The sequence below is a fragment of the Ursus arctos genome, unplaced genomic scaffold, assembly GCF_023065955.2.
Source record: "Ursus arctos isolate Adak ecotype North America unplaced genomic scaffold, UrsArc2.0 scaffold_2, whole genome shotgun sequence".
In the NCBI taxonomy this organism is placed as follows: Eukaryota; Metazoa; Chordata; class Mammalia; order Carnivora; family Ursidae; genus Ursus; species Ursus arctos.
The window spans coordinates 91,784,163-91,810,616 of NW_026622874.1; the positions used below are offsets into that span (position 1 = coordinate 91,784,163).

Below are 26,454 nucleotides of genomic sequence, written 5' to 3' on the forward strand. Positions count from 1 at the left end.
CCCCCAGTCAATATCTAATGAGGAGGGGTCCTCCTGGTTTCTTTCTTTTCTTTCTTTCTTTTTTTTTTTTCCTGTAGAAAGAAGGCAGACTCTGTCCAAACTATATAGCAGAAATTGCCATAGAATCTAGAAAAGATGAGGAGTTAAAATGAGGCTTGAAAAACTAGAGATGTTTTAAAAAGAATGCAACAAATAAAAGTGTCCTTGGATTCAAAAGCGTTTGAAATAATACTTACACCCATATTTAGGCAAATACTTCTGTTGAATAATGAAAAAGGCTTTATTCTTATTTTTTCAAATGGCAGAGATGCCAATTCACTCATATTTTCAATGCACGAGGTAGAAACGAGAGGTAGAGAGAAAACAGAGCAAGAGAAAGTGCTTAGCAGTAAGAAGACAAGGATAGGAGGAAAAGCCAGCCTGCTGGCTATCTGATATGCGATTTCGGGGCTCATTATAAGCCATCTATCTCCTGTTTCACATGGTCTTTTCATTCTGCTGGGTTCTCTCTCTCTCTCTCTTTTTTTTTAGGTTTGACCACTGCTCCAGCAATCTCTGCAAATTACCCACCTCGATCTCATTATGTTGCAAAGGAGGGCTTTCTTACAAACACTCTGCCTCAATCACCAAGCTACATGGGCTGCAGGAATAGTAATGGGATGCATGGTTGAAAGACATTTTCCAGGAGGTAGAACATTGCTGCTGACATTCAAGTGTGCAAGTGGATATTCATTAAACGCTCATTCTACTCTTCCTCACTGCTCCCTACCTGACTTTCTTTCCATCTCTGTCACTAAGCTATCATTGAAGCTACTCATTAAACTCATGAAGTTAACATTTCTGTTTTAACAGCTTACCTACAACAAGGGATTTCAAAATTGATTATCCATCTAAAATAGATGTGCTCCCTCCATTAGACATCTACACACAGAGGCCATGGCTACTATTACAGCTCTCTGAGTATGGGATGGATACTGTACTCCAACCCCAAGAGGAGGATACATGCTCTGACCCTAGGGCTAATTTATTTATTTTTTATTTATTTATTTATTTTTAAGATTTTATTTATTTATTCGACAGAGATAGAGACAGCCAGCGAGACAGGGAACACAGCAGGGGAGTGGGAGAGGAAGAAGCAGGCTCCTAGCAGAGGAGCCTGATGTGGGACTCGATCCCATAACGCCGGGATCACGCCCTGAGCCGAAGGCAGACGCTTAACCGCTGTGCCACCCAGGCGCCCCCCGAGGGCTAATTTAAATAGAATATTTAAAAATTCTTCCACAACACCAATTGTGTCTGACATCCTTGCCTACCCACCTTCCTGTTAGGCTTTTCTCTCTTGGGAGTAAAAAGCACAGATCATGCCAAGAATCACATGGCCAAGTACGCTTCTAGTAAAGGTCACAAAGCAAGCTCATTCATGCATTTTCTGTAGCATTTTAAAAAACAATGACAAGTTTAAAAACTTGAAATCTTAATCCTAGGAAATGTGCCTTGGAGATAGGATTACTAATAGCTAGTGAAGACACAAAATATATTTGAGTGGGAATTACTACTGGGGGGGTTCAAGTAAAAACAGGCCAACAATCAAAAACCGAAATACCATATGATCAATTCCACTACCCTTATTTACCCGAAGAAAATGAAAACACTAATTTGAAGATATATGTGTGTGTGTGTGTGTGTGTGTGTGTGTGTGTGTGTGTATACACCCCCGTGTTCACTGCAGCATTATTTATAACAGCCAAGATATGGGAGCAACCCAAGCCCATCCACAGATGACTGGATAAAGAAAATGTGGTATATTTTTTAATGGAATATTATTCAGCCATAAAAAAGAACTAAATTTTGCCATTTGTGACAACATGGATAAACCTAAAAGTATTATGTTAAATGAAATTAGTCCGAGAAAGACAAATACCATATGATTTCATTTAGGTGGAATCTTAAACAAAAAAAAAAAAAAAAGAAAAGAAAAAGAAGAAAGAACGAACGAACGAACAAGAAAACAGATTCTTAAATATGGAGAATAAACTGGTGGTTGTCAGAGGAACGGTGGGTGGGGGCAGAACAGATAGAGGGGATGGAGATGTAAAACCTTCCAGTTATTAAATAAGTAAGTCGTGGAGATGAAAAGTACAGCATGGGGAATAGAGTCAATAATACTGTAATAATGTTGTATGGTGACAGATGGTGACACTACTACGGTAAGGACTGTGTGATGTACAGAATCATGAAATCAATATGTTGTGCCTCAGAAAACAATATAACACTGTACATTAACTATACTTCAAAAAAATTCTACAGGTTAAAAAAAGAAACAGACAATAAATAATAAAATTAGCTTTTCAACTGAGAATGTTTATAATCTCATACCACAAAAGTTAAAAGAAAATAGTGGAAATTGTAGGGAATATGAAGGTGATATTTAGGGAAAAGATTTGCTTTTCTTTTTTGTCATCATTCTTGTTAGTGATTGTTTTTGGTGTTTAATAAGTTGTAGATGTGATTAAAAAAAAAAAAAAAGAGGGGGCAACAGCATGAAGAAAGCATCGGGTATGGAAATGGACCCTTCCAACTTCAATTTTCAACCCTCTGTTCCAACCCATTTCACGTGGTCACCGGCTTTCATCTATACTCAGTCCCTTCTGGCGTCTTTCCCTCACTGCATTCTTGCTCTTACCTTTATCTGTTGTTTAATATAAAGGGCAAATAAACATTTTAAAAATAATAACAACATTCTTTTTAACACCTTCCAGTGGCTTTAAAAAGAACATAAAGTGGGTTAAATAGCGTAATAGTGTCTCCCAAAATTCATATCCACCCGGAACCTCAGAATATGACTGTAAGAGTTAACTTCACGTGCCAACTCGACTAGGCCCCTGGGTACCCAAATATTCGGTCAAACATTATTCTGGGCATTACTGCAAGGGTGTTTTTGTAGGAGTTTAACATTTAAATTGACAGACCCTGTAAAGCATACTGCCCTCCCTAATGTGGCCAAGCTTCATCCAAACAGAACAAGAACAGAAGGAAAGAATGAATATCCTCAGTGTAAGAAGAATTCTTCTGTCTGACTGCATGCGGGTTGGGATGATTTTTTTTTTTTCTTCTTGCTTTCAGGCTTCAACTGAAACATGGATTCTTCCTGGGCCTCAAGCCATCCAGCCTTTGGACTGGGACTGTACCATCAGTTCTCTTGCTGATCAGGCCTTTGGACTCAGACTGGAACTAAACACTGACTCTCCTGGGTTTCCAGCTTGCTGACTACAGATCTTGAGACCCATCAGCGTCCACAATTGTATGTGACTATACACACTGTTGGTTCTGTTTCTCTTGAGAACCATGACTGATAGGACGGGCTTATCTGATACATGTGCTGCAGAAGCGAGCACTACCATGACCTTAAGGAAAGAGGGTCTTTGCAGATGTGATTAAGGTGAGGTCCTACTAAATTAAGGTGGTTCCTAAATCCAATGACTACTGTACTTCAAGAAGAGAGGACCACACAAAGCGACCACTGAGCAGAAGACCGGGTGAAGACAGAGGCAGATACTGGAGTGACATAATTTAAGGCAAGGAAGGCCAGATGCCACCAGAAGCTAGGTGAGGAATGGAAGGATTCTTCCTAGAGCTTTCAGAGGGATCATGGCCCTGTTCACACCCTTAATGCTGGAATTATAGCCTCAAAACCTAGGAGGTAATAAATTTCCACTATTTTAAGCTACCAGAAGACTACTGCCATGCCTAGCCTCCTTACCGTGCACTAGAAGGTATTATGTCATCGGCCCCTGTGCTCAGTCACTGGAGTCCAGCCGCACCGGCCTGTTTTCCTTCCCTCAAACACGACATGCTTGCTCCTGACTCAGGCTCTTGAGCTGGTTGCTCCCGATATACAGTACATTCTTCCCACAGATCCTCGCAGGGCTACCTCCTTTTCCTTATTCAGGCTTTGGTTCAAACGTCATCTGCACAGAGGCCTTATCCAATCACCCTGGCTCAAGTAGCAACACGTGCCCTTCCACGCCATCTCACTCTTCTGTTTACCCCATAAAATGTATTCTCCCAGAAATAGTTCTACTGTTTGCTCACAGGTCTGTTGTTTGCCCCCCTCAGTAGAATGGAAGCCTCATGAGGACGGAGACTTCATCTTGTTCACCAGTCACCCTCAAGGGCACAGAACTATACCAGACACATTTACGGTACCTGATAAGGATTTCTGGGCAAACTGCTGACACGTCCAGGAGAACACGTAAATATATGGCTCCGGAATAGAAAAGGGCAGAAACAAACTGTCAGAGAAAAGGAAAATCTAACACAAATTTTAAAAAGACAAGAGAAGAAACAGAACGTCAAGAGTACTTCATAGGACTGGATTAGATCAGATCTTCTTAACTACAGGGAAACTCATGGATGGTGTGGCCCGTGGCTGTTTCTTCCTTATTTAATAGCAGCAAGTCAACGTGGGACAGAGTCAAATCTCTTTAAAGGTTGGCGGGGGGGCGGGGAGAAAGGAGGCTAAGACACACACTTGCGTGAATGAATGATGGTATGGTGGGACCCACAACCTGGGGAGTTCCAGGGTATCTCAAAAAGATGCAGAAAAAAATGCCTCAACTATGATATCAAATGGTGTACATGGCTTCAGAACAATCAGATTGGAGAACCGTTTAGCACAACACTTACTACAATTCAATCCCTTTTCACGAATTTCTGAAATGTTTCAATGCCTTCAAAGTCTTAAGCCCTTAAAAAAGTATTAAATCTTTTTCTCCCTTCTCATAACCAAAAACCTGACCCCAAAACCGTTCATGGAGAAATGAGCGATATCCATATACTCAGTTCAATAAAACATTAAAGAAGTTTACTTCCACAGGATGGTGGGAAGTATTTACTAGAGAAAGTGACATTGGGGGTAGCAGAAGGAAAAGAGAAAGAAAAAAAAAAAAAAGGATTCCAAAAGAAAAAACAAAGGTAGGAAGATTTGAAAGTGCATACTATTTAAGAAAAAAAAACGGTGGATCAGAGGGACTAAGCATAAGGTACAAAGATGTCCGGAAGTAGAGGGAAGGAAGGATGATGAAAGGGCAGCTTCAGACTTCCTTGCGGAGGGCTCTGCGGACAATTCTCAGGAGTGTGGACTCCGTCCAAAATACCTTAAACAAGAAAGTTGAATTGTGAGCTCGGATTCTTGGAAAAACAACACTCTGGAAGCACTGCAGAGCACAGTGTAAAGGAAACAGAGATGGGGCAAGATGACACGGTGAGAGGCCACAGGAATCCTACGTGTGACACGCGCTGAGGCATCTAACGTATCAGCAATGTCAAGGAGAATGTAATCTACCCAAATACCTCTTCACAAATAGAGCCAGTAGATAAAGGAAAGCGACTAAGTAGACAGGATAGGTGAGACAGAGGAAGGAACAGAGCTTGACTCTGACGATACCTGCTCTGGGCTCCAACACCAGGACAGGGAAGTAAGAGGGTGGACGGTTCAGGTTTGAGAAAAAGAGGCGAGGAGACATGGGATAAGAGGATTTTATCTGAGAGGAAAAGTCATGTTTGTCATGATTGAGATAAGCAGGAATTGTCAAATTGACACTTAACAGGAATTCAAATTTAAAAGGGCAGAGAGGCTCCTAAGGGAAGTTTTAAATCTGAGGCAAAAGACAGGATAAACATTTTTGAGCACCATGGTCGTGCCAAGAACCGTGTTATGTGATTCAAATACACTGCCAGGTGATCTTTAAAGGAGACCGACAAGGTAGGTGAAATTACCCCCATTTTACCAAAAAAGAAACCAAGACTTGGAAGTTCTTTGTTCAAGGTCATGCAGATAATAAATATCTAAACTGCTTTTTAAAACTCGGTGTGTTTGTAATGAATAACCTGGATCAGTTTGTAACTTGACGATTTTATTTACCAAATTTATAAGTAAGTTTAGCCCCCAAAGTCTGACAACTTCCTCAGTTACAAAATTCTCTGTAAGTCAGAAGCAATACTGTCCCCCTTGAATAACTCATCATGAATATTTATATACTCAATTATTCCCCTTAACTTTTTCCTTAGTGAATAATCTAAACAAGTTACTATGTCTCCTTGATGTGGACAATCTGAGAGTCCTTGCAGACAATTATTTCCTTCTGGCAATACAGTTTGGGAATACGTCATTTAGAAAATCCAAGCACATTTGGTTTTGAAGCTTTACCCATGAGTCAAATCCTCCAGCTATGCTGGAATTCTTTTTTCTTACTCTTTTTGCCTGTCCAATTCAAAATAACTAAGCTGGAATAATATAATATCTTCATTAGCTGCACTTGGGAGTAAGTCTCAATTGCCAAAGCTTCTAAAAATAACAAAAGTGAGTGGAAGACTTAGGGGAATTTTTATCTCAGCTACAAAACCAGGAGTGGGCATGATGGACTAACAGGGACCAAATACATTCTCCCACCTTAAGCAACAACAACAAAAAACCAGACAGATGTGTAAGAGAAGGGATTTTTAGAAACCAGGCAATCAGTTTCTGCAAGACAGTGATCTTAGAGACAAGGGGAGCAAATGAGATGACCCTGCAAATTGCACCAGCTTAATGACTGGGCAGAGTTTTCATGCCACAGTAGGGCGACTGGGGGTGGCCCAGATGGAACCCAGAAGTACCCCCGAGTTGAGAAGACAGAGCTGATAACTGGAGGAAGCCAAGGCAGCTGGCATTTGAGAAGCAGAAGCTGGCAGAGAAGAGAGCTTCACAGAGACAGAATCATGAAAGCTGCTAAAGGCCTCCTCTGGTCTTCACCTGAAGCCACCTCGGCACATGTGATAGAGAAAAGTACCCGAGCAAGGGGAACACCCACTGCAGACGAGCAGGTACAACAATCCCCAGAGCCCACACAAGGCAGAAAATAGTTGGTATTGCCACCAGCTGGCAAGGTTTGGAAAAAATCATGTCATGCATCAGGAACTGGGCAGAGTGTTCAGTACTGGGGAAAAAATGAGCTTTGGCCTAAAGGCTGTTCTGGTTCCACCCAGGAAAGCATAAAAGCAAACCTCAGAAAAAAGCAAACTATTTCCAAATGACATAATTGCATCCCAGAATCAAGCTCAAGAAAATTTTTAGAAACCAAAAACTATCCAGCACCCAATAAAGAAAAATTTACAATGTTCGTCATCCCCCCAAAATTGTCAAGCATGCAAAGGAGACAGACAGAACAATCCACAAGGAGGAGAAAAACCAACCAACAGAGACAGACATGGAAATGATACAAATGACACGATTAGTAGACTGAGGGCTTTAGAACAGTTAATAACAACTATTTCCCATATGTTCAAGAAAGTTATGAAAGCACAAGTACGGTAAGGAGAGACATGGCAAAACCAGACAGAACAAAACCAGTAGCGCTCCTTCACTCCATCTCCCCATTCTCTGACGGGCATTAAGGAAATTAGTAACTAATTCCCTTTAAAGGAAAAGTAGGGCCATCTTTATTTTTTAAAATACTGGGTGGGTAGGTGTTGCCCTGTATCCAAAAAAAATAATTTTGTGGCTTGACTTGTCAAAGGCTTTCATCTCAGCAAATTTTGGATTGCAATCGGCCTGAGGTAAGAATTTGCAACCTCAGAACTGCTCACGCAAAGGAAATAAGTGGCTGGAGGCTCTGGAACATCTCACTAAATGCCAACTACTTCTTTTTTTTCCTTCTTCTCCTTTTTATTTATTTTTTGTCATTTCTCCTTTCATATTTTGATACTGTTGCTGCAAAAGGTATGAATTTTAATAATGCACAACATAAACTCAAAGTATTGCATAGACTGTCTTGACATAAGATTGGCAGGATTGTTACGCCCCCCCCCTTTTTTTTTACATTATTCTCTTCTGGGGAGATATATATATATGTGTGTGTGTGTGTGTGTGTGTGTGTGTGTGTGTGTGTGTATAACATAAGTTTGACATTTTAGCCATTTTTAAGTGTACCATTCAGGGGCATTAATTATATTCTCAGCACTATGGATGTAATTTTCCAAAACTATTTTATCAACCTGAACAGAAACTTTCAAACCATTAATTAATTAATAACTCCCAATACCTCACATTCCCCCACTCCCATGACTGGTCCTGTAGCTCCTACTCTACTTTCTGTCTCTAGGAATTTGCATATTCTAGGCTCCTTATATAAGTGGAACCATACAACATTTGTCTTTTTTTTTTTTAAGATTTTATTTATTTATTTGACAGAGAGAGAGAGACAGCCAGCGAGAGAGGGAGCACAAGCAGGGGGAGTGGGAGAGGAAGAAGCAGGCTCCCAGCAGAGGAGCCTGATGTGGGGCTCGATTCCAGAACGCCGGGATCATGCCCTGAGCCGAAAGCAGATGCTTAACGACTGAGCCACCCAGGCGCCCCAATATTTGTCTTTTTTGACTAGCTTCTTTCACTTAGTATAATGCTTCTAAGGTTCATCTATGTTGTAACATGAGAACTTATCCCTTTTTTATGACTAAATAATATTCCATTGTCCATATATGCCACTTCTTGTCTATCCATTCATCTATTGATGGACATGGTTGTTTCTACCTTTGGGTTAGTGTAAATAATGCTGCAACAAAAATTGGCGTAGAGATATCTCCCTAACTATTTTCAATTTTATTGGGTATATACCTAAAAGGAGAATTGGTGGGACACATGATAATTACATGTTTAGTTTTTTGAGACACTGCCAAGCTATTTTCCCAGTGCTGCACCATTTTCCATTCTCACCATCATGTACAAGGGTTCTAATTTCTCTATATTCCTGCCAACACTTATTCCTCTCCAATTTTTTATTATAACCATCCTGGTAGATGGAAAGGGGTATCTCATTATGGTTTTGATTTCCATTTCCCTAATGACTATGATGAGGAGACACTTTCATGTGCTTACTGGCCATTTGTATATCTTTTTTGCAAATGTCTATTCAAGTCCTTTGCCCACTTCTGAATATTAAAAACACTTATCAGTTCTACGATTTGTAAATATTTTCTCCCATTCTGTAGGGGTCTTTTTTTTTTCACTTTCTTGATAATGCCCTTTGAGATACACAAATGCTTTCAATTTGGAGGATGTCCAATTTTCCTATCTTCTCTTTTGTTGCTAATGCTGTGAATCTAAGAATCCACTGCCAGATTCAAAATCAGGAAACTGACCCTGTTTGCTTCCCAGACTCTCATGATTTTAGTTCTTCTACTCAGGCCATTGATTTATTGTGAGTTAATTTGTGTACATGATGTGATACAGGGCTCCAAGTTCACTCATTTGCATAAGGAAATCCAGTTGTCCCAGCACCATCTGTTGAAGAGAGAATTCTTTCCCAACTGCATGGGCTTAACACGCTATCAAAAATCCATATGTATGGGCTTATTTTTGGACTCTTAATACTATTCCATTGGTCTGTGGATCTATTCTGATGCCAATATCATACTGTTTTGATTACTGTAGCTTTGCTATAAGTTTTGAAACTAGTAAGTGTGAGTCTCCCACTTTGTTCTTCTTTTCCAAGATTGTCTTGATTACTAGGGGTCTCATGCCATTCCACAGAAATCTGAATATCTGGGTTTTTTTTTTTCATTTTTGCAAAAAAGGATGTTGGAATTTTCAGAGGAACTGCACTGAATCCATACATTGCTTTGGGTAGAATCTCAATATTAAGTCTTTGTATCCATGAACACAGAATATCTCTTGCCAATTCCTTTTTGATATAATGGAAAGTAAATTCAGGGCAACCAGTCAAAAGATCTCAATGACTATACAATACCATACTCTTGTCCCCTGACTTAACGTGGCCTTCATTTTTCCACTCTGTGATGAAATTATGATGAACTAATCCTGGAATAACTTCCAGGGTCAGTGAGATCTCGTATTAAAACCAAAACAAAAGCTCAGAGGAGCTGCTTAAGTATTAAGTATTTTAACAACTTAGGTAAGAAATACTGCTTTATTATAACTTATAGTTCCATCACAAAGTTAATGAAACACATACACACACAAAGAAATATTCTTATACACAGACATACCCACACAGCAAAAGACTGAGTTATACTATTTATATAATTGATATTAAACCTTATTAGGAGAGGAGGCAATTATCTATAACTAAGATATTAAGAGTACTATAGAAATAAGTGTACTTTGTTTATTCTACTTAATTCTTTTAAGAATTCAATGTTCCAGGCATCAAGTCTCGTTCTAAATCTCTCAGACTTTCCTGGGAGGTGTGTCTTGGGACTGTCCACCTTGGATGATAGAGAAATGGATGGGAGATGATTATAGGGAATGACTCAATGTGCTGCAGTGAGCGACAACCTTTTATGCTTATGAAACACCCCTCAGTTAAAAAAGTTTTGAGCACACTTCTAAAATAAATGTGTTTATAAATTATATACTTGAACTATCCCGGCTCATTAAATTACGTACTAGCAAAGTTTCATTTCTCTTGTTTCTAGACAAAAAATTATAAGATCTAATATTTTTTTCCTGCAACATACCGAATCATCCTGTACCCCAGGATGAAGACAACTGCTTTAGAGTGTTAAAAAAAGAGGGAGATAATGGGGCAAAGGTTTTTGCTCCTTAGTCTACATCCTAACTCTGCACATTCTTCTTGAAACTCAGACCCTCTGAATTGCTCTTTCTCGAGAGTACTGTATCACTTAAAATCTGTTAATGTTCCTTCATTAGTATCACTAATAAAAATTTCTCCCTACTCCATCATTATATATATAAGAAAGCTTCCCAGTATTGCTTTCAGGGTCAACAATCCTGTTCTGTGACATGTTAGGTTAGAAGAAAAGAGCCCAGAGCATCAGGCGGCTCCCAGGAGTGGCCAAGGAGAATCTGCCCTGTTGGCATAGGAGGCTGGAGAGTAGCCACAGGCAGGTCTGGGGGCTGACAGACCCCTCAGGAGATACGGTACATTACCACAAGGATTTTTCTTTTGGAAATCAGTCAGGAAATAAAACTCCTTCTCTTGCCAAGTAAGTGGCTGGTTACTCACCCCTTCCAACAGAAATAAAATGGCAGATGGGGATGGTCACCAATCTCACGAGCAAAGAAATTACAAAAAGCCCAAAGTTAAATGAGGTCATCCTCTGGGGTAGCACTGTCGGACTACTATTTTTCATTTGCCAACTGATAAAGAAAGTATTATCCCTTCCCTTTGTAATCTTTTGTTTCTAAGGAGACAAGGACTCCCACTCACCTTATTATTTGTTAAACCACATTTTGGGTCACACTAGAAAATGGGATGGAGCCATCAGGCCAGGCTTAAACAAGTTTGCTGAGACAGAGGGGACTGTAATGCTTGCATAGACCAAGTGATGGGAAAGGACAGGAGTGTCGGGAAAGTGAGACTGGACCCAGAGGATGTGTGTGGTCTGATGGTTTTTGTCTGATTTTTGTTTTAAACTTACGTCGCTGAGCCTTTCCCGAGAGCTGCTCCTGTGGAAGCCCTTGGATTCTCCGCTGACGCTGTCACTGTCACTGTCCCTGCAGCTGTTCTGACCTGGCTTGAGCTAAAGGCAAAAGAAAAGAGGAAAAGAAAAAAAGTCAGTGGTCTCCTCACACAACTGCTCCTTTGCCTGTGTTCTTGAAGTCTTGTCAAAAGTGAACAACTTAAGGTCCTGCATTTTAACACTCTTCTCAGCTTCTGAGTCGTGCCAGGCAAGCTGCCACAGGAAGAAACATGGAGAAGGATCAGCAAAACATTTACCATAAAATGTCAGTGTAAATAAGAGTGAGCAAGCCTGAAAAAAACACTTGACAAAAATCTAACAAAGGCCCATGCATTTTGGAAAGTAATCTTCCCTCAGATTTTTCCTCTGTTCCACTGGGAGGGTTTTTTTTTTTTTTTTTGGTCAATAAAAAGACCAAAAACACTGAATTAGCTACAGTCAGATTACACCAACTCTGGTTGCTCACCTTATTTCCCCCTGTCCTCCTCTGACGAAAGAATACAACAGAACAGAACGAAAAACAATGTTTTCTTCTCCTAGGAGAAAATGATGAGATGCTGTGTGTTATCCTTTCACCATTGGGAAGACACTGATCCTGATTTCTGAGGTCTCTTGGCAGATATTTAAGAGTATCCAGATTCAGATATACAGCTTAAGTAATTAAGACACAAATCACTCAACAAATACGTATTAAGTGCCACGTTTAGACCTGGTAGTAAGAGCAGGAAATATGATGCTAAACCAAAAAGAAAAAAGTCTCTGATCTTATGAAGCTTACGTTTTAGCAGTTTCTACACATTTACCCAGCTCTGATCCCCATGTTCAGAAAATTCTACACATTCATCCATCTCTGATTTTCATGTTCAGAAAACTCTACACATTTACCCAGCTCTGATTTTCCATTAAAATGAATAAACACATAGAATTTCAAACTAGTAGTCTATATGAGACTAGGAGACACACACATATGGACCATTAGCTGACGAGGGCATCATCAACAACCACCTTTGCAGAGACCCCAAGCAATCTGATGCAGGTTACAACTCACAGCCCTTTTATAATGTTCTCAATCTAGCAAGAGAACGACGGCAAGACAGGCAAATACAACAACACAAGGAAATACACGCTAAATGGAACACCAAAAAGTAGCCAGTGACATTAGGAAGAAAAGGAATCTCTGAAGCCTTGGATTTTAAAAGCAGATTGAGCTCCTACGGCTGAGAGGAGAGGGGAAGATACTCTTGATGGGAGAGAGGCAGAAAGCAAAGGCAGGAAAGCAACATGCCAGGAAATGATCAGAAGGAGTCTTATCTGAAACAGAGATTTCCTTCTGGGAGGAAATAGGAAGAAACATTACAGAAGGGTACATGGATCAGACATGGAAAGTCTCAAACAAAACACGGGCCCCATGCTTCTGGGCAGGAGGGAATTTCAGAGAGAAGAACAGGTAATAGGTAGCAAAATTTTTGCTTGCAGGTTTTCATGTGGCTCTGGGGCCAAAGGGGAATGTGAACCAAGACAAATGGAGAATGAATCTGAATCCACATTCCCTGTCTAATGTGCTTCTTTTAAAAACTACAGTTCAGATCCCACTTTGGGTCACACCATCTAATAAGCTGTCCCCAAATCCCCACTATACAGAGCACTCTTTTTTGCTCTCAGCCTTTCTACAAATCCACTTTTATCACTTTCTTCTAAAAATCCCTTTCTCCAGAAGTCTTCTCTAATGGAACCCAGAAAAATGATACTCATTTTAGTTTGTATCCTCCTGGGCCCTTAAGTGCTTCGTTTCCTTCTAAATTACTGCTAAATCTGCTAATTCTAAGTTAATTCAGATGCAAGCTATATGAGCCTTTTCTTATTACTATGGAATAAAAGTTCAGAATATTGTCATTCTCTTCAAGTTTTCATTTTTATACTTATAATAAAGGGGAATTTAATCTAAAATGAACATCATTTTCTCTCAATTTCCTGAGCATGTCATGTCCACCTCTGTCCCGCATCTGTCTATTAAACACTAGATTTCCTCAACCCATAAAGCTCACCCTCACTTTCTCTCTGCTTTCCAGGTCAAAATTATTTTGAAAGCTCACATAGGATCCACTATGGTTTTTGAAGAGCTCTTTCTTTCTTTCTTTTTTCAAAATTTAGGTAGTATATCATTCTTCATTAAAGGCTTTTGATAATTATGATACATTTTCAAGTCTGAAAAGGCTTACTGTTAAATAAATTTGACAATAAAATCTGTATGTGGAGTAGACACTCTAATTTATAGGCCATGTCATAATTTTTATCTTTCTGGATCTCTGAGTTAAGAAAAAGCAGGTAAAGCTACCTCCGATGTACGAATGACGAAACAAATAGAGCAAATGATGTGCTCATATTTAGGAAAGAGGTCTAGGACTCAACCCACGCCTGCTTACTGCTCTCTTCATTTTACTTCTCAGACGCTATTTAGATGTCGGCATTTCACATGGAAATAATGAGTCTGCACTATATTTGGATTTTCTATAGAATACGTTTTCAATATATTCAATCAATAGATTTATACTTCATTCACACAAAAAAGAAATCTTATAAGGTGATATTTGACCAAGAGATGTTTATAAAAACTCAGTCCCTGAACCTAGATGAGAAATAAACACCCAGCAGGGAATTAATAGTTAGAAGAGCATAAAGATTTCTCCTGATATCCATCCACCTGGCTTCCCCAAATCTGGACATTGCATCTGGGTCTCTTCCATGTTTCTTCATGGAAGGAAAGTGATGACTTCAACAGGCCTGACAAGAGACTTCAGCGGCTCTGATGTGTATCATCTGACTACATGTTGATCTAGGCTAAGGGCAAAACGCAAGAAGCACTGAGACGAAGCAGCTTCCTGGCCTTCCCGGTGCCCTGCCAGCAAAAGCACTTGCTGAATTCTCTTCGGCGAGCCTTACGTAAAATCCACCCCCACACTACCCTTTTCTCCTCCAAAGCCAGGCTCAAGTTTAAAGGAAACTTAGGATTTTAAGCTGTCAGACAGCTCAATATTTCAAAGAAATGGATTGACTACAGTAAGTACTAAAGCTAAACCACAAGATTTCAGGCAAAGAAGTATTCATTCCTAATCCCATGAATACATTTAAAACTGGCATTTTTAGCCTTATCCAATGGATCATTTGGGGTAGCACAGCTAACTTAGAAGTTGTAATCCTTCACCTGAAATTCCCAGCTATTGCCTAAAACCAAGAGACATTACAAAGGCCAGGTGCTGGCTTAAACACTTAAAGACCTAAGGAAAATCGATCCGCCTGCATTGATTTGTCCTAGCATCCATGCGGCTGTTGTAAGAAAGCTTTTGCCACAACAGAGGCAATGAGATTTCTTACTATCACCTTTTAGATACTTTAAAATACCTCGTTTATTTAAAAATTACTGTAATTCACTCTTATTTCCAGAAGTTTCTTCCCATCAGAATATTATATAATTTAGGCATCCGAATTAGAACAAAACAGATGAAATAAGAGGAAGCTAGTATCTGGCATGAGTGGTAGTAATCCTATCAATAAGATTAGCAATTTTTATAAACCATAAGAAGTTGGCTTGTTTTCCATTATTTCATTGTCAACAATACATTCAAAAACTCCGAAGCTGTGATCTTGTTAGAGTTAACTGTTATTAATGGCTAATTAGGAAAATAACGATCTGCGGTTTTATCGCTGTTAAAGAACATGTAACGAAATCCCATCACCCTGGACTCAGTGAAGGTGGAGCCATTCTGTACACCCCTGCCAAGATTTGTGAGCCAGGCTATGCCACTCTTTTCAGCTTCAGTATGGAAAGTTCTAGATGCTAGATACTCAGTAGGTGTCATTAATTCTTCAAACAAAATTCACAGAAGGATAAAGTATGTGGAGAAGACACCTATGCCTGAAACTCAAGAGGAATGACTTGAATTATGCGCTGCAATGCAGAAAAGCATCCAAAAGTAATCTACCACCACCGTTTTGGTTCCTCAAAGCAGCATAAATCCTATCTCAGACTTCTGAGTTTTCCTGCAGGGATCTGAATGAACTCCACACAATGTTTTAAAAAAGTGTCAATAAGCAAGCACAGACTTTTCTTTTTTTTCCAATGATATTTTGTATCATTCCTAACAGCAAAACAGCAAGTATTTAATCTTGTAAAAATGTGGGTTTTGTTTTTTCAAAAAGAAACTTTCCCTATTTGTTGGAATCTTCCCCATACATTGGTGGCGTGTGTACTATTTTTAAATTTTTGCTTTATTTGAATATAGTCGACACACAATGTTTTATTAGTCTCAGGTGACAACATTGCGAGTCAACATCTCTCTATGTTATTCTATGCTCCCCATAAGTGTAGGTACCACCTGTCACCACACAACACTATTATAATACCACTGACTATATTCCCTTTGTTGGACCTTTTTATTCCTATGACTTATTCATTCTACCACTGGAAGTCTGTATATTCCACTGCCCTTCCCTCATCTTGCCCATCCCCTCATCCCACGTTCCTCTGCCAAACATCGCCTTGTTCTCTGTATTTAAAGGTCTGATTCTGCTTTTTGCTTATTCATTTGTTTTGTTAATTAGATTTCACATACGAGTGAAATCATACAGTATTTGTCTTTCTCAGTCTGACTTATTTCCCTTAGGACCTTCTAGGTCCATCCATGTTGTTACAAATGACAAGATCTCATCCTTTTACATGGCTATAGGATAATCCATCGTGTGTGTGTGTGTGTGTGTGTGTGTGTGTGTGTGTGTGTGTGACGTCTTCTTTATTCATTCATCTGTCAACAGACAGGTGGGTTGCTTCCATATCTTGGCTATTGTAGATACGTGAAATAAACAAAAGGGTGCATATATCTTTTCAAATTACTGTTTTTGTTTCCTTTGGGTAAATACCCAGTAGGGGAATTACTGGATCATAAGGAATTCCTATTTTTAACTTTTTGAAGAATCTTCCTACTGTTTTCCACAGTGGCTTATTCCTTGAGTTTTAAAAGGTATTTAAGATGAGAGAAACAGAACCAAACTAAAGAACGTAATGAAAAAACTGACTCATTGAAATCAGCTAACAGGAAAAAACTCCCATAAACAAAATTACAAAGTTAAACAAAAAAACATTTTCTTAAAAAAATTATTGATACATTGTATTTTTAAATGTACAGTAACAAGTTGTGCCTAAAAGCTAAACTTTAAATTCTGGAAACTAGGGCAGGGCAAGGAATTTGTGTAAAACTTCTCTGGGATCACAGAATCAGAAGTTATTTTCTTATTGGCTTCAATAGCTACAGAAAGTGTTTTAACTAAGGATTTGATAAACATAGAGTTCACCATTAGTAAAATTTAGATATTAAAAATAATGTCTTCTAAATCACTGTCAAATATTAAAAGGATTAAAATCATTACCAATATTCTCTATTGAGAATATGTGGAAAATAACGGAAATAGCAGGAAAGCAAACTATATGACTAAGTATGTTGGTTGTAGTAATAATATATACAGATTAAGCCCTATTTTTTAAAAAAGCAAGGACACCTAGTATCTGTTAGGTAAAATAAATAAAAAATATCCAATTATTTGTCAGTGAAAACTCCTCAGGTTAAAAAAAAGAGAGAGAGGAAAAAAGACAAAGAATTAGAAATAAATGGTTAGGTGAAGTCATAGGTCAAAGACAGTCATTTGTTTTAAGAGGTACCATCTTTACCTTTTACACTTCTGTACTTTACACTAAAGGAGAAAATTACCAACGTTCATGGGCCAATGTATAAAGTTAAGAAGTATCTTAAGTCATCAAGAAATGGAGATGGGAGTCTTTAGCATCGTACTAACCAGGGAGCAAGAACACAGAGCCACAGGAAAGGACACAGATGCTAAAACACTCAGTTTGTCTCAGGTTGGTATGTAGTGAATTTGGTAATTCTCAGAGACCAAGTCTTTCAGGGCACCCACAGGCCATCGGCACCAGCTGCAGATGGATGAGGCCACAAGGAACATCAAAATACATTTCAAAATGTAGATATCACATGAGCCACCTTCTCTATGATAAAAATTAATGACAACCTCACCTAGAGATTTTTTTAAAGTCTTTTTTTAAAACACATTTTTAAAAATTCTCTCCACATGGGGCATCTGGGTGACTCGGTTGGTTAAGCATCTGCCTTGAGCTCATGTCATGATCCCAGGGTCCTGGGATCAAGCCCCGCATCGGGCCCCCTGCTCACTGGGGAGCCTGCTTCTCCCTCTCCCACTCCCCCTACTTATGCATCCTCTCTCTCTCCAATAAAAAAATAAAATCTTAAAAAATTCTCTCCACAATTACAGTTGAGTCAAAGACAAACACACCATTTTAAAAGAATAAAAAAAACTAGAAATATGTAAGATAAAACGTTTATAGGATGCTGTAAATTCTGTCCTAAAGGCGAGCTTTTTAAAAAGTGGAAAATAATAGAAATAAATAGACTAGTTGCAGAGATCAAAAAGAAGACAAAAAAGCAATGGCAGGGAAAACTAGAGAAAGGAAATTCTAAAAATAAAAAGTACAAGGGCGTCTGGGTGGCTCAGTCAGTTAAGCAGCCAACTCTTGATTTTGAATCAGGTCATCTCAGGTTTTGGGACTGAGCTCTGCATCAGGCTCCGTGCTCAGCATGGAATCTGCTTGAGGATTCTCTCTCCTTGTGCCACCCCTGCCCCCTTTTGTGCTCTTGCTCTCTCTCAAAATAAATAAATAAATCTTTTAAAAAATTAAAAAGTACATAATGAACTGGAAATTAAAATACTGGACACTATTAATAAACTAGAGTATAAATGGGAGTGAAACCCACGGAATTAAAAGAGACATACTTCTTACAAATCTAGGAATGAAAAGAGATAAAGAGCGAAACCAAATGCAGAAACATAATAATGTGATAATTTAATCATATATAATGTGATAATATAAGAACATGATGATTATTATAAAAATGTAAGAACAGATCTCTAAACTTTAATACTAAACATTCTATGGTGGTACTGTCAAAATCATAATCAAATAGTGTAAACTTTAAAAATTTTTAAACAAAATTTGATTCAGAGCATTAAGAAAAATATGCAAAGCTAACCTGTGCGCAAATCCAATAATATAAATGAAACACAAAGGGAACAAAGGAATGATTTTTTAAATAAAAGACCTGCAAAAATCTGAATAAATACAATAAATTGAATTTAATAATAAAGTAAAGGGTAGTTCACCAAGTTCTAACAATTTTTCACAAGAATGTAAGAGATCACCAATTTGCAAACGGACACAAGGGAAATTTTTCAGTTGATGGCAAAAGTCTAAAATTGGAGTATGGCGGTGATCATACAACTCTATAAATTTACTAAAACTCACCCAATTGTACACTTACAATAAGAGAATTTCAGGACATGTAACTTTACATTTCAATAGGGAGGTTTATTTTAAAAATAGAAAAGATTCCATCATTCTTATCTCTTACTCCAGAAACAGTCCCTTATTAAGGACTTACCTGTTAGGTCAGGCTCGGGGAAGAGAACTCCCTTTCTTAAAGTCAACTATGCTGCACAAAAATCTACTCATGAGAGTCAAAAGGAGGCAAGTTATCCTGAGGGACATCTTGGAATTCTGCCTACCACAAGACAAGAAAAGGAGAAACTGCTTCTAACTCCATTTTTCATAAAATAATTCCAGTGGAGTTAGTAAAGTTTCACTACTGCAAAACAAAATAGGGTTCTTGGACATGCCCGGATTTCGGAGTGTCATTTATCTAAATGTGTCAGTGATGTTCCCAAATAAATATTTAAGGTACGGCACAGATAATAACTTGAAGGCTGTGTTATTAGCTTGGAAAGGGAAACTATCCAATTACTTCCATTCGCCAATCACATACATTATTCAACACTTAACGGGGTTTGGTGGACTTCGCAGCAGTAAAAATAAACCCTGAAAGTTAATAAAGAGAGGAAAATAAGCCAAGATCAATCTAACTACATAGTTTCAAACATAAACAAGAAGCAATTAAGACAATCAAGAGCAATCTGACCAACTTTGATATCCTTCCAGTAGACATACTCAACCCAGACAGCAGAACTTAATAATGTTCTACAGCTTATCAGGAGAATCGTAACTCTCTATGATTTAGCCAAGAGGCTATTACGATATTGTTTCTTTATAACTTAATAATGTGAAGGGAAGAGAATGGAAGTGTAAATAGCAGGGTTTGATATATAACTCCCATCTCTATCTACAACTTGGGTACTATTTCTAGGCTGAATTATGTTGACAAAAAGCATGATAACATACCTGACTTCATTTTCTACTGAAAAGGAAGTCTAAACTATAGGGGGTGGGGGGAGGGAAGGATGTACAAGAATGGAATTAAAGAGAAAAGCCTGAATGAGCAAAAGATGTTTGGCATTCCTTGGGTATGACTGTGGACTACAAGATAAATCTGTTTTCAAATTAGCTCGGAAATTCACAGGCAGTACACGTGTGCAATGCAACAATAATTTGATGAAAGAATGTTTGACTGCTTTGGCAAAGTTTCTAGCCTTCTGATAATGAGATTTTGATTAATAAAAAGAAATTCTGAGACAGTATTATTTGGTTGGTGAGAATGAATATACAAAAATAACAAATACACAGAACTTACGTTTTATATTTTGCTATAAGAAAACATGTTTTCAAACAACTTTTTAAATGGCCTGGCATTCTTTAAAATAGCCATCACTCCTAGACACAGAATGCTTTATGTCTTTTTTCCCATTCTACCATAAAAAACTAGCCAACTGAGCTCGAAGGAAAGAAATACGCAAGATGAGTTTGACACATTTTGTCATCCCTGAAAGACCATGTCAAAGAGACCTGCGAGCCAAATTTGAGGTGCTTCCACTAATGAGGATGGGACAATTTTATTGTCAATAGCATAATAACACAATGAATTAAAACATATCAAACACGGTTATACAAGTAGACAATTATATTAAAAGAAAACCAACCAACAAATAAATACCTTATTGGTTATCTTTGGAACACCTTCTGAGGTTGAAAAAAAAAAATAAAGCAAGGAATCAAGCATCAATGGCTGCTTTATCATAAAAAGAAAGAAAACCAGATAATGCATGCCTCCTGATGTGAGAACACATCACTCAACCCTCTCAAAACAAACAAACAAACAAAAACAAAACAAAACAAAAACAAAAACCAAACCTGAATCTGATTTACCACAGTTTCTAATACAAACTTATAAGAAATGTAAGGGATAGGGGCACATGTTAAACTATCCATCAGGGGATGTGATATCAGCAAAATCCAGAATCTCCCGATTCCGTCAGTGAATCAATTGCAAAGTAAACACCAAAGACTAGGAATGAGATAACACATAGGGCATCTCAACCAACTGCAAAGTACTGATCTTGTTTTAAACCTAATTTGTACGAAGTGTAAAATATTATGAGGCAAACTCAGAAATATGTCCATTGATGAGTGCTGATGACATTAAGAAATTATTCTATTTCGATATAGTTACAATAAAAAGGGAAGGCCTTTTGTAGATGCACACCGAAATATTTATAACCAAAATGATTTGGCATTCGGGATTTACCCTTCAAAATAAAGCAGGTGATAGGGAGAACAGTGCCTGTGGGGAGGGGGTTGGGGACGATTAGGGATACAGATGGAACAAGATGTCTTAATTGTTGAGGTTGGATGATGAGTATATACATGTGGGCTTATTACACTATTATCTCTACTTTAGGACGCATTTTAAATTTTACACTAAAAAAGGTTTTAAAAACCTTATCTCCAGAAGAGGCATTATTCTCCCCTAACCCATATACGTAGTGGCTATTCATTTTCATTGCTAGATCTAGAATTCGTTAGGATATAAAATACTCTGGTTGCAAGCTATCAAAATTTTTAAGATAATGAATTTTTAGAGCAAACCTCTTTCCAACTTGCCACTGTTTTGATACCAGTACATTTCAAATCCAATCAAAAATTAAATTCTCGCCAAGGCTGAGGGTCCTCCTCTCCCCATGGGTCTCTTTAATGTCTAAGTAGACTCAGGCTGCCGTAACAAAATTCCATAGACTGATGGCTTAATCAACAGACATTTTCTCACAGTTTTAGAAGCCAGAAGTACAAGATCAAGGTCAGCATGGGCAGTCTCTGGGAAGAACTCATTGTCTTCCTGGCTTATAGACAGCTACCTTCTGTGCCCTCACATGGTGGGGAGAGGGAGAGCTAGCTCTCCAGTGACTTTTGTTATACATCTGCAAGGCCCTGCCCTTTATGATCTCGCTTCACCTTAATTACTTCCTTACTCCAAATACATGAGGGTTCAACATATGAATTGGGAGGAGGCATAATTCAGTCCATAGCACTTAGTAACCTGTATATCACTAAACTTACTGCCAATTAGTAACTATTCCATACTAAGCTCCATTATTTCCATAAGAATAGAAATGAACTGCTTTAGCAAGCATTATACTCGACTTTGAAAAAAAACAAAAACAACTACAGACATTTTATAAGTGGGATGGGTTCCACGAATGCATGTTCTAGAATATTTGAGATCTCTCTTACAGACTGAATGGCCATCCAAAATTCCTATGTTTGAACCCTAATCGCCATTACTTCAGAAGGTGACTGAATTTGCAGAGAGGGACTTTAAAAAGGTAACTAAGTTAAAATGAGGCCATTAGGGTGGGCCCTGATCAAATCTGACCTGTGTCCTTTTAAGAAGAGGAGAGAGAGACAGAGAGAGAGAGACAACAGGGAGGCACAGGAAAAGAGAAAAGACCATGTAAAGCCACAGGGAGAAAGCAACCATCAGCAAGGCAGGGAGAGAGGCCTCAGGAAAACCTGCCAACACATTGACCTTGGACCTCTAGTCTCCAGAAGGGTGAGAAAATAAACTCCTGTTTTTGAAGTTACCTACTCTGTGGTATATTTTGTTATGGCAGCCAGGCAAACTAATATAATCCTTTTCTTTAGGGTACAAACATCCTGGCTGTTATTTTTCCCACCTTAGAAGAGAAGAAAATGAAACAAGAAAAACAGAAGAACCCAGCTAGCCTTACATTTCTTTCATGCCCTTTACAAATAATTCTTGAAAACATTTTATTCAGTATCGCCAATTCTTTTCCTCCAATTCTCTGTTTAACCCGGCCCAATGAGGCTTTTGTCCTCACATGCCATGAAATTACTCCTGTCAAGCTCAACAACAGGCTCTCAGAGGCATTTGCAGAGCTCAGGGCAAGAGACCCAAAAATTATATGGCTAAATAGTGAAAAGTTAAAATCATGCTAATACAGTATTAAATAAAATATCTATCGTCTGACCATGTCAAATGAATGTTGGTAATGACAATGAAGGCCAGGTTATAATTTAGAATTCTGTATTCCTTGAGTTTTCTTCATGGAACGTGGCAGTGTAGAAGATCTAGGCCCAGGCCTGGTGCCCTTCCCTACCTATCTATATTTCCATCCCTTGTCTCAAGAAGCCTCACTTGCACGTGTGGTAACATCCTAGTCCATCCTCTAGGCTCCTTCCACACTGCCCACTGGCCCCAACTCTACTAGCTGTGCCCCCAGCTCAGGTTCAGGCATATGCACAACTGTGGTGCAAGGTGCTCTCAGGACGATGGACCCAGAAAACAGATCCTCAAAGCCCGACTGAGGACATTTGGGCTGGGACTTCTGGAGTCCTACATAATCAGTAACATGTGTAGAAGGAATGCAGTGGGCTGGCTCCAAGTGGGCCCATGTCCTTGGCCCTTTGAACTCTTCCACTCTAGGAAGGGGTACGACCTGAGGAGGGCCAGAGCAGGGCTCAAGCAAAAGTCTCTGTTGCCTGGTTTTGAAGGAGTCCAGTACTAGTCAACGGTGACCTACGAATGCTAAACCTAGTGGTCACTGTCAGCACCTATCTTACCGACCTATCTATCCAGGGGTAACATCTGACACAAGAGATCATTCCTGCATCCCTGAAGCACTCTGCTTCACTCCTGCCTTCCCTCCTACCTCTCTGGCCACTCCTTATCAGTCTGGGTTCTCCACTTTGTCCCAACTCTTAATGTTAGGTTCTCCAGGGCTCGGTTTTTGGACCTCTTCTTTTTTAAGCCTATACTCACTACCTTTAATGATCTCATCCAGTCTCAATGTTTTATATATGAACTATGTGCTGGTGATACCTAAGTTATACCCTTAGCCTCAATGTCTTCCGAAAATCCCAGTCTTCTAAATCCAGGTACATCCTTCAATTCCACTTATACATCAAAAAGGCATCTCAAACTCAAAATGACTAAAGCCATATTCTCAATGTTCCCAATTGTTATTGTAAAGTTGCTAAAGGTTGCAACTCTACCTTTCCAACTGCTTAGGACAAAATCTTTACTCCCTCTGTAGCTACCACTCGACTCAGAACTACCTTCGTCTCTTGCCTGGATTATGACCACTCCTTCCTATCTTACCCTTGCCTGCTACTTCTGTCCATCTCTCCCAACAGCCAGAGTGCTCCTGCTAAAAAGTCGGTCAATTCATATCCTACTCTTCTCAAAATCTTCCAGAGTCCCTCCATCATCATCAGAATCAACACCGAGGTCACCACAATGGCCTACAAGGTAGCCCCCACTGTATCTGGTTCCCCCGTTATGTCTCTGGCCTCATTCTCTACTACTCTCTGCCTTGCTCCCTCTGTAACAGGTTTACTGGCCACTTCACTGTTTCTCAAACAAGTCAGACGTGCTTCCACCTCAGGGTCTTTGCTCTTGCTGCAACATCTGTCTGAAATGTTCAGCTCCCAGAAGGCACAAAGCTCACTGAGGTCTTTCTTTAAATGTCACTGTCTCAGCGAAGAAATCCCGGATCATCCTGTTTACAACACTAACCCTGCTTCTACTAACACCTTCTCATGTAGTGTATATTTCGCTTCTTTTATTCCTGCTTTATGTCCTCCAAACTCCTGCTACCTCAACCACATTGCAACCAGATAATAAGTTATCACAGAATTTTTATCTGTTTAGTTCACTTGTTACAGGTAGAGTCTAAAACGGTGCCTATAGTTTAATAAACATTCAATAAATATCTGTTTAATTCATCACTATGCATACTCTTTTAAGATCTGCACTATGTAAGTCAGCTTTCAAAATCTCCCAGAGAATGGCTCTTGGAGCTATTAACAAAGAGTGTGACTGGGTCATGGAAAGCTAGTCTTCTAGGATTAGCCAATAAGGAGAGCTCAAAAGCAGTGACTACATGAAAAGCAGCATGTGTGTTAGTAAACTTGTGGGCTTTGGTGATATACAAAATCGGCCTTTAAAATCCTTATGCTCCAAAAAAGCGATACTGCTGATCTTGTTCTTGAAAAAGCAATCACATGTAATTTAAGATATTTTAGATATTCAAATATAGGATTATAAAATGAAAAGCAGCACATAATTAGAGTTAGTTTAATAAATCTTCATCCTGGCATTTGAGACTTTTAAAAGTACTTGTTCAGTAAAAGGTCAAAAACCACTAGCAAGAGAAGTTAATAGCTCTCTTAGCATTATACATCTTATTGATGAGATTGCCACTTTAAGTAATTTAGATAATATGAAGCATTCAAAAATCTTATTTATTTTACTTTCTAACAGTGTTTTTAAATTAAAAAAATTATTTTCTTATTTTTTAAAAATCAATCCAGCAAAGGCTTCTTCCAAAGCATCCCAAAGAAAGGCAGAAATGTTTAAATGTGTGTACTACCAAACACGGATTAAGAATAGCAATAGTTATAAAAGAAACCCAATTGTAATAGAACCAAATACACTCTCCTGAGTAAATTTTTACATGAAAAAGTACTTTCTAGGGAGATGCTCTGTTTGTTCTTGCCGCACAGCAAAGAAACGGTTTGTATGACCTCCAGGACTAGCACACTCCTCTTAGCAAAGAGATGCATTCCTGGAAACAGGAACAGCACCTGAATCAATTCTACAGATACAGAAGGTCATTGTCGCACTGAGCCAAAGAGGTCGCCACATCCTACATTGACCTGCTTCACTTACTCCCATGATTTGCCTGGCCTGAGAAACCTGAGTTAGGGACTCGGGGTTATGACATACTTCACTTCCATACAGCAAGTGACTTTCACTCGGTTCCAGAAGATTTAAAGTTATGAAGTCTCCCGCATTTTAAACCTGAGCAAAACAGACATAGGGAATGGAATAATCCAATTTTGAATGAGGGGACAGCTGAAGCAAGGAGAACAGAGAGAACATACACAGAGAACCATGAATTTCCCAACTATCAGAAATTCTTGGTCTAAACACATGATATTTCTCCAAAATGTAAAAACGATTCAGATGCATAAAAGTTTCTGATTCTTGGCATGATTTTAGCTGATTGGCATAAATTAAAGAAGAAAGAATTTAACAATTTTTCTGAGCCAAATTGAGACATGAGAAGACAAAGACTAGGCTATTTGGAGACATCAATTAGAATCCCATGCAAAGATATACCAGTTCTCTCCACTGTCTGTCTATACATCTGACAGTTAACTAGAAATAAGATGACACTAGTTGAGATTTTTCACTATGAGGATAAGAACTTAAGGCCACCAATGTTCAGCTATCAACACAAGGGCAAAGGCTAGTAAATGAAGGGTTTTGCTCCTGGCTCCTACAGTTCTAGTGCTCACATATTTCTCAGTAGGACCCCAAATATCTCAATAGCTGCATATAATCAAGAAAGAAAGCAACTAATATGTCTACTATCAGAATATCCAATCTTCATATTATTTCTAAGAATCTGCAAACTAAATTGTACTTCTCAATTTACATATGGAGAAACTGTAGAAAGCTGAGGAAGACTAAGTAATTTGAGCAAAGTCACAAAAGGCAGAATACAGAACCAAGGCTGCCTGACTCTGTTAAGAGCTACAGCCCTTAGTAGTTATGAAGAGCTAGTGGAATAGGGCAGGAAAAG

At 38.8% G+C, this 26,454-nt stretch overlaps 1 protein-coding gene across 3 annotated transcripts in view; it reads right to left on the reverse strand.

Annotated features, from left to right (window-relative positions):
- AUTS2 (activator of transcription and developmental regulator AUTS2) overlaps positions 1-26,454 on the reverse strand; it is a 1,104,663-nt gene that overhangs the window by 597,531 nt on the left and 480,678 nt on the right. For all 3 annotated transcript variants that reach the window (XM_048224780.2, XM_026516359.4, XM_044390213.3), the window contains exon 3: positions 11,437-11,538. In XM_048224780.2, coding sequence (XP_048080737.1) covers positions 11,437-11,538 — 102 coding nt within the window. The remainder of the gene's footprint in view (positions 1-11,436; positions 11,539-26,454) is intronic.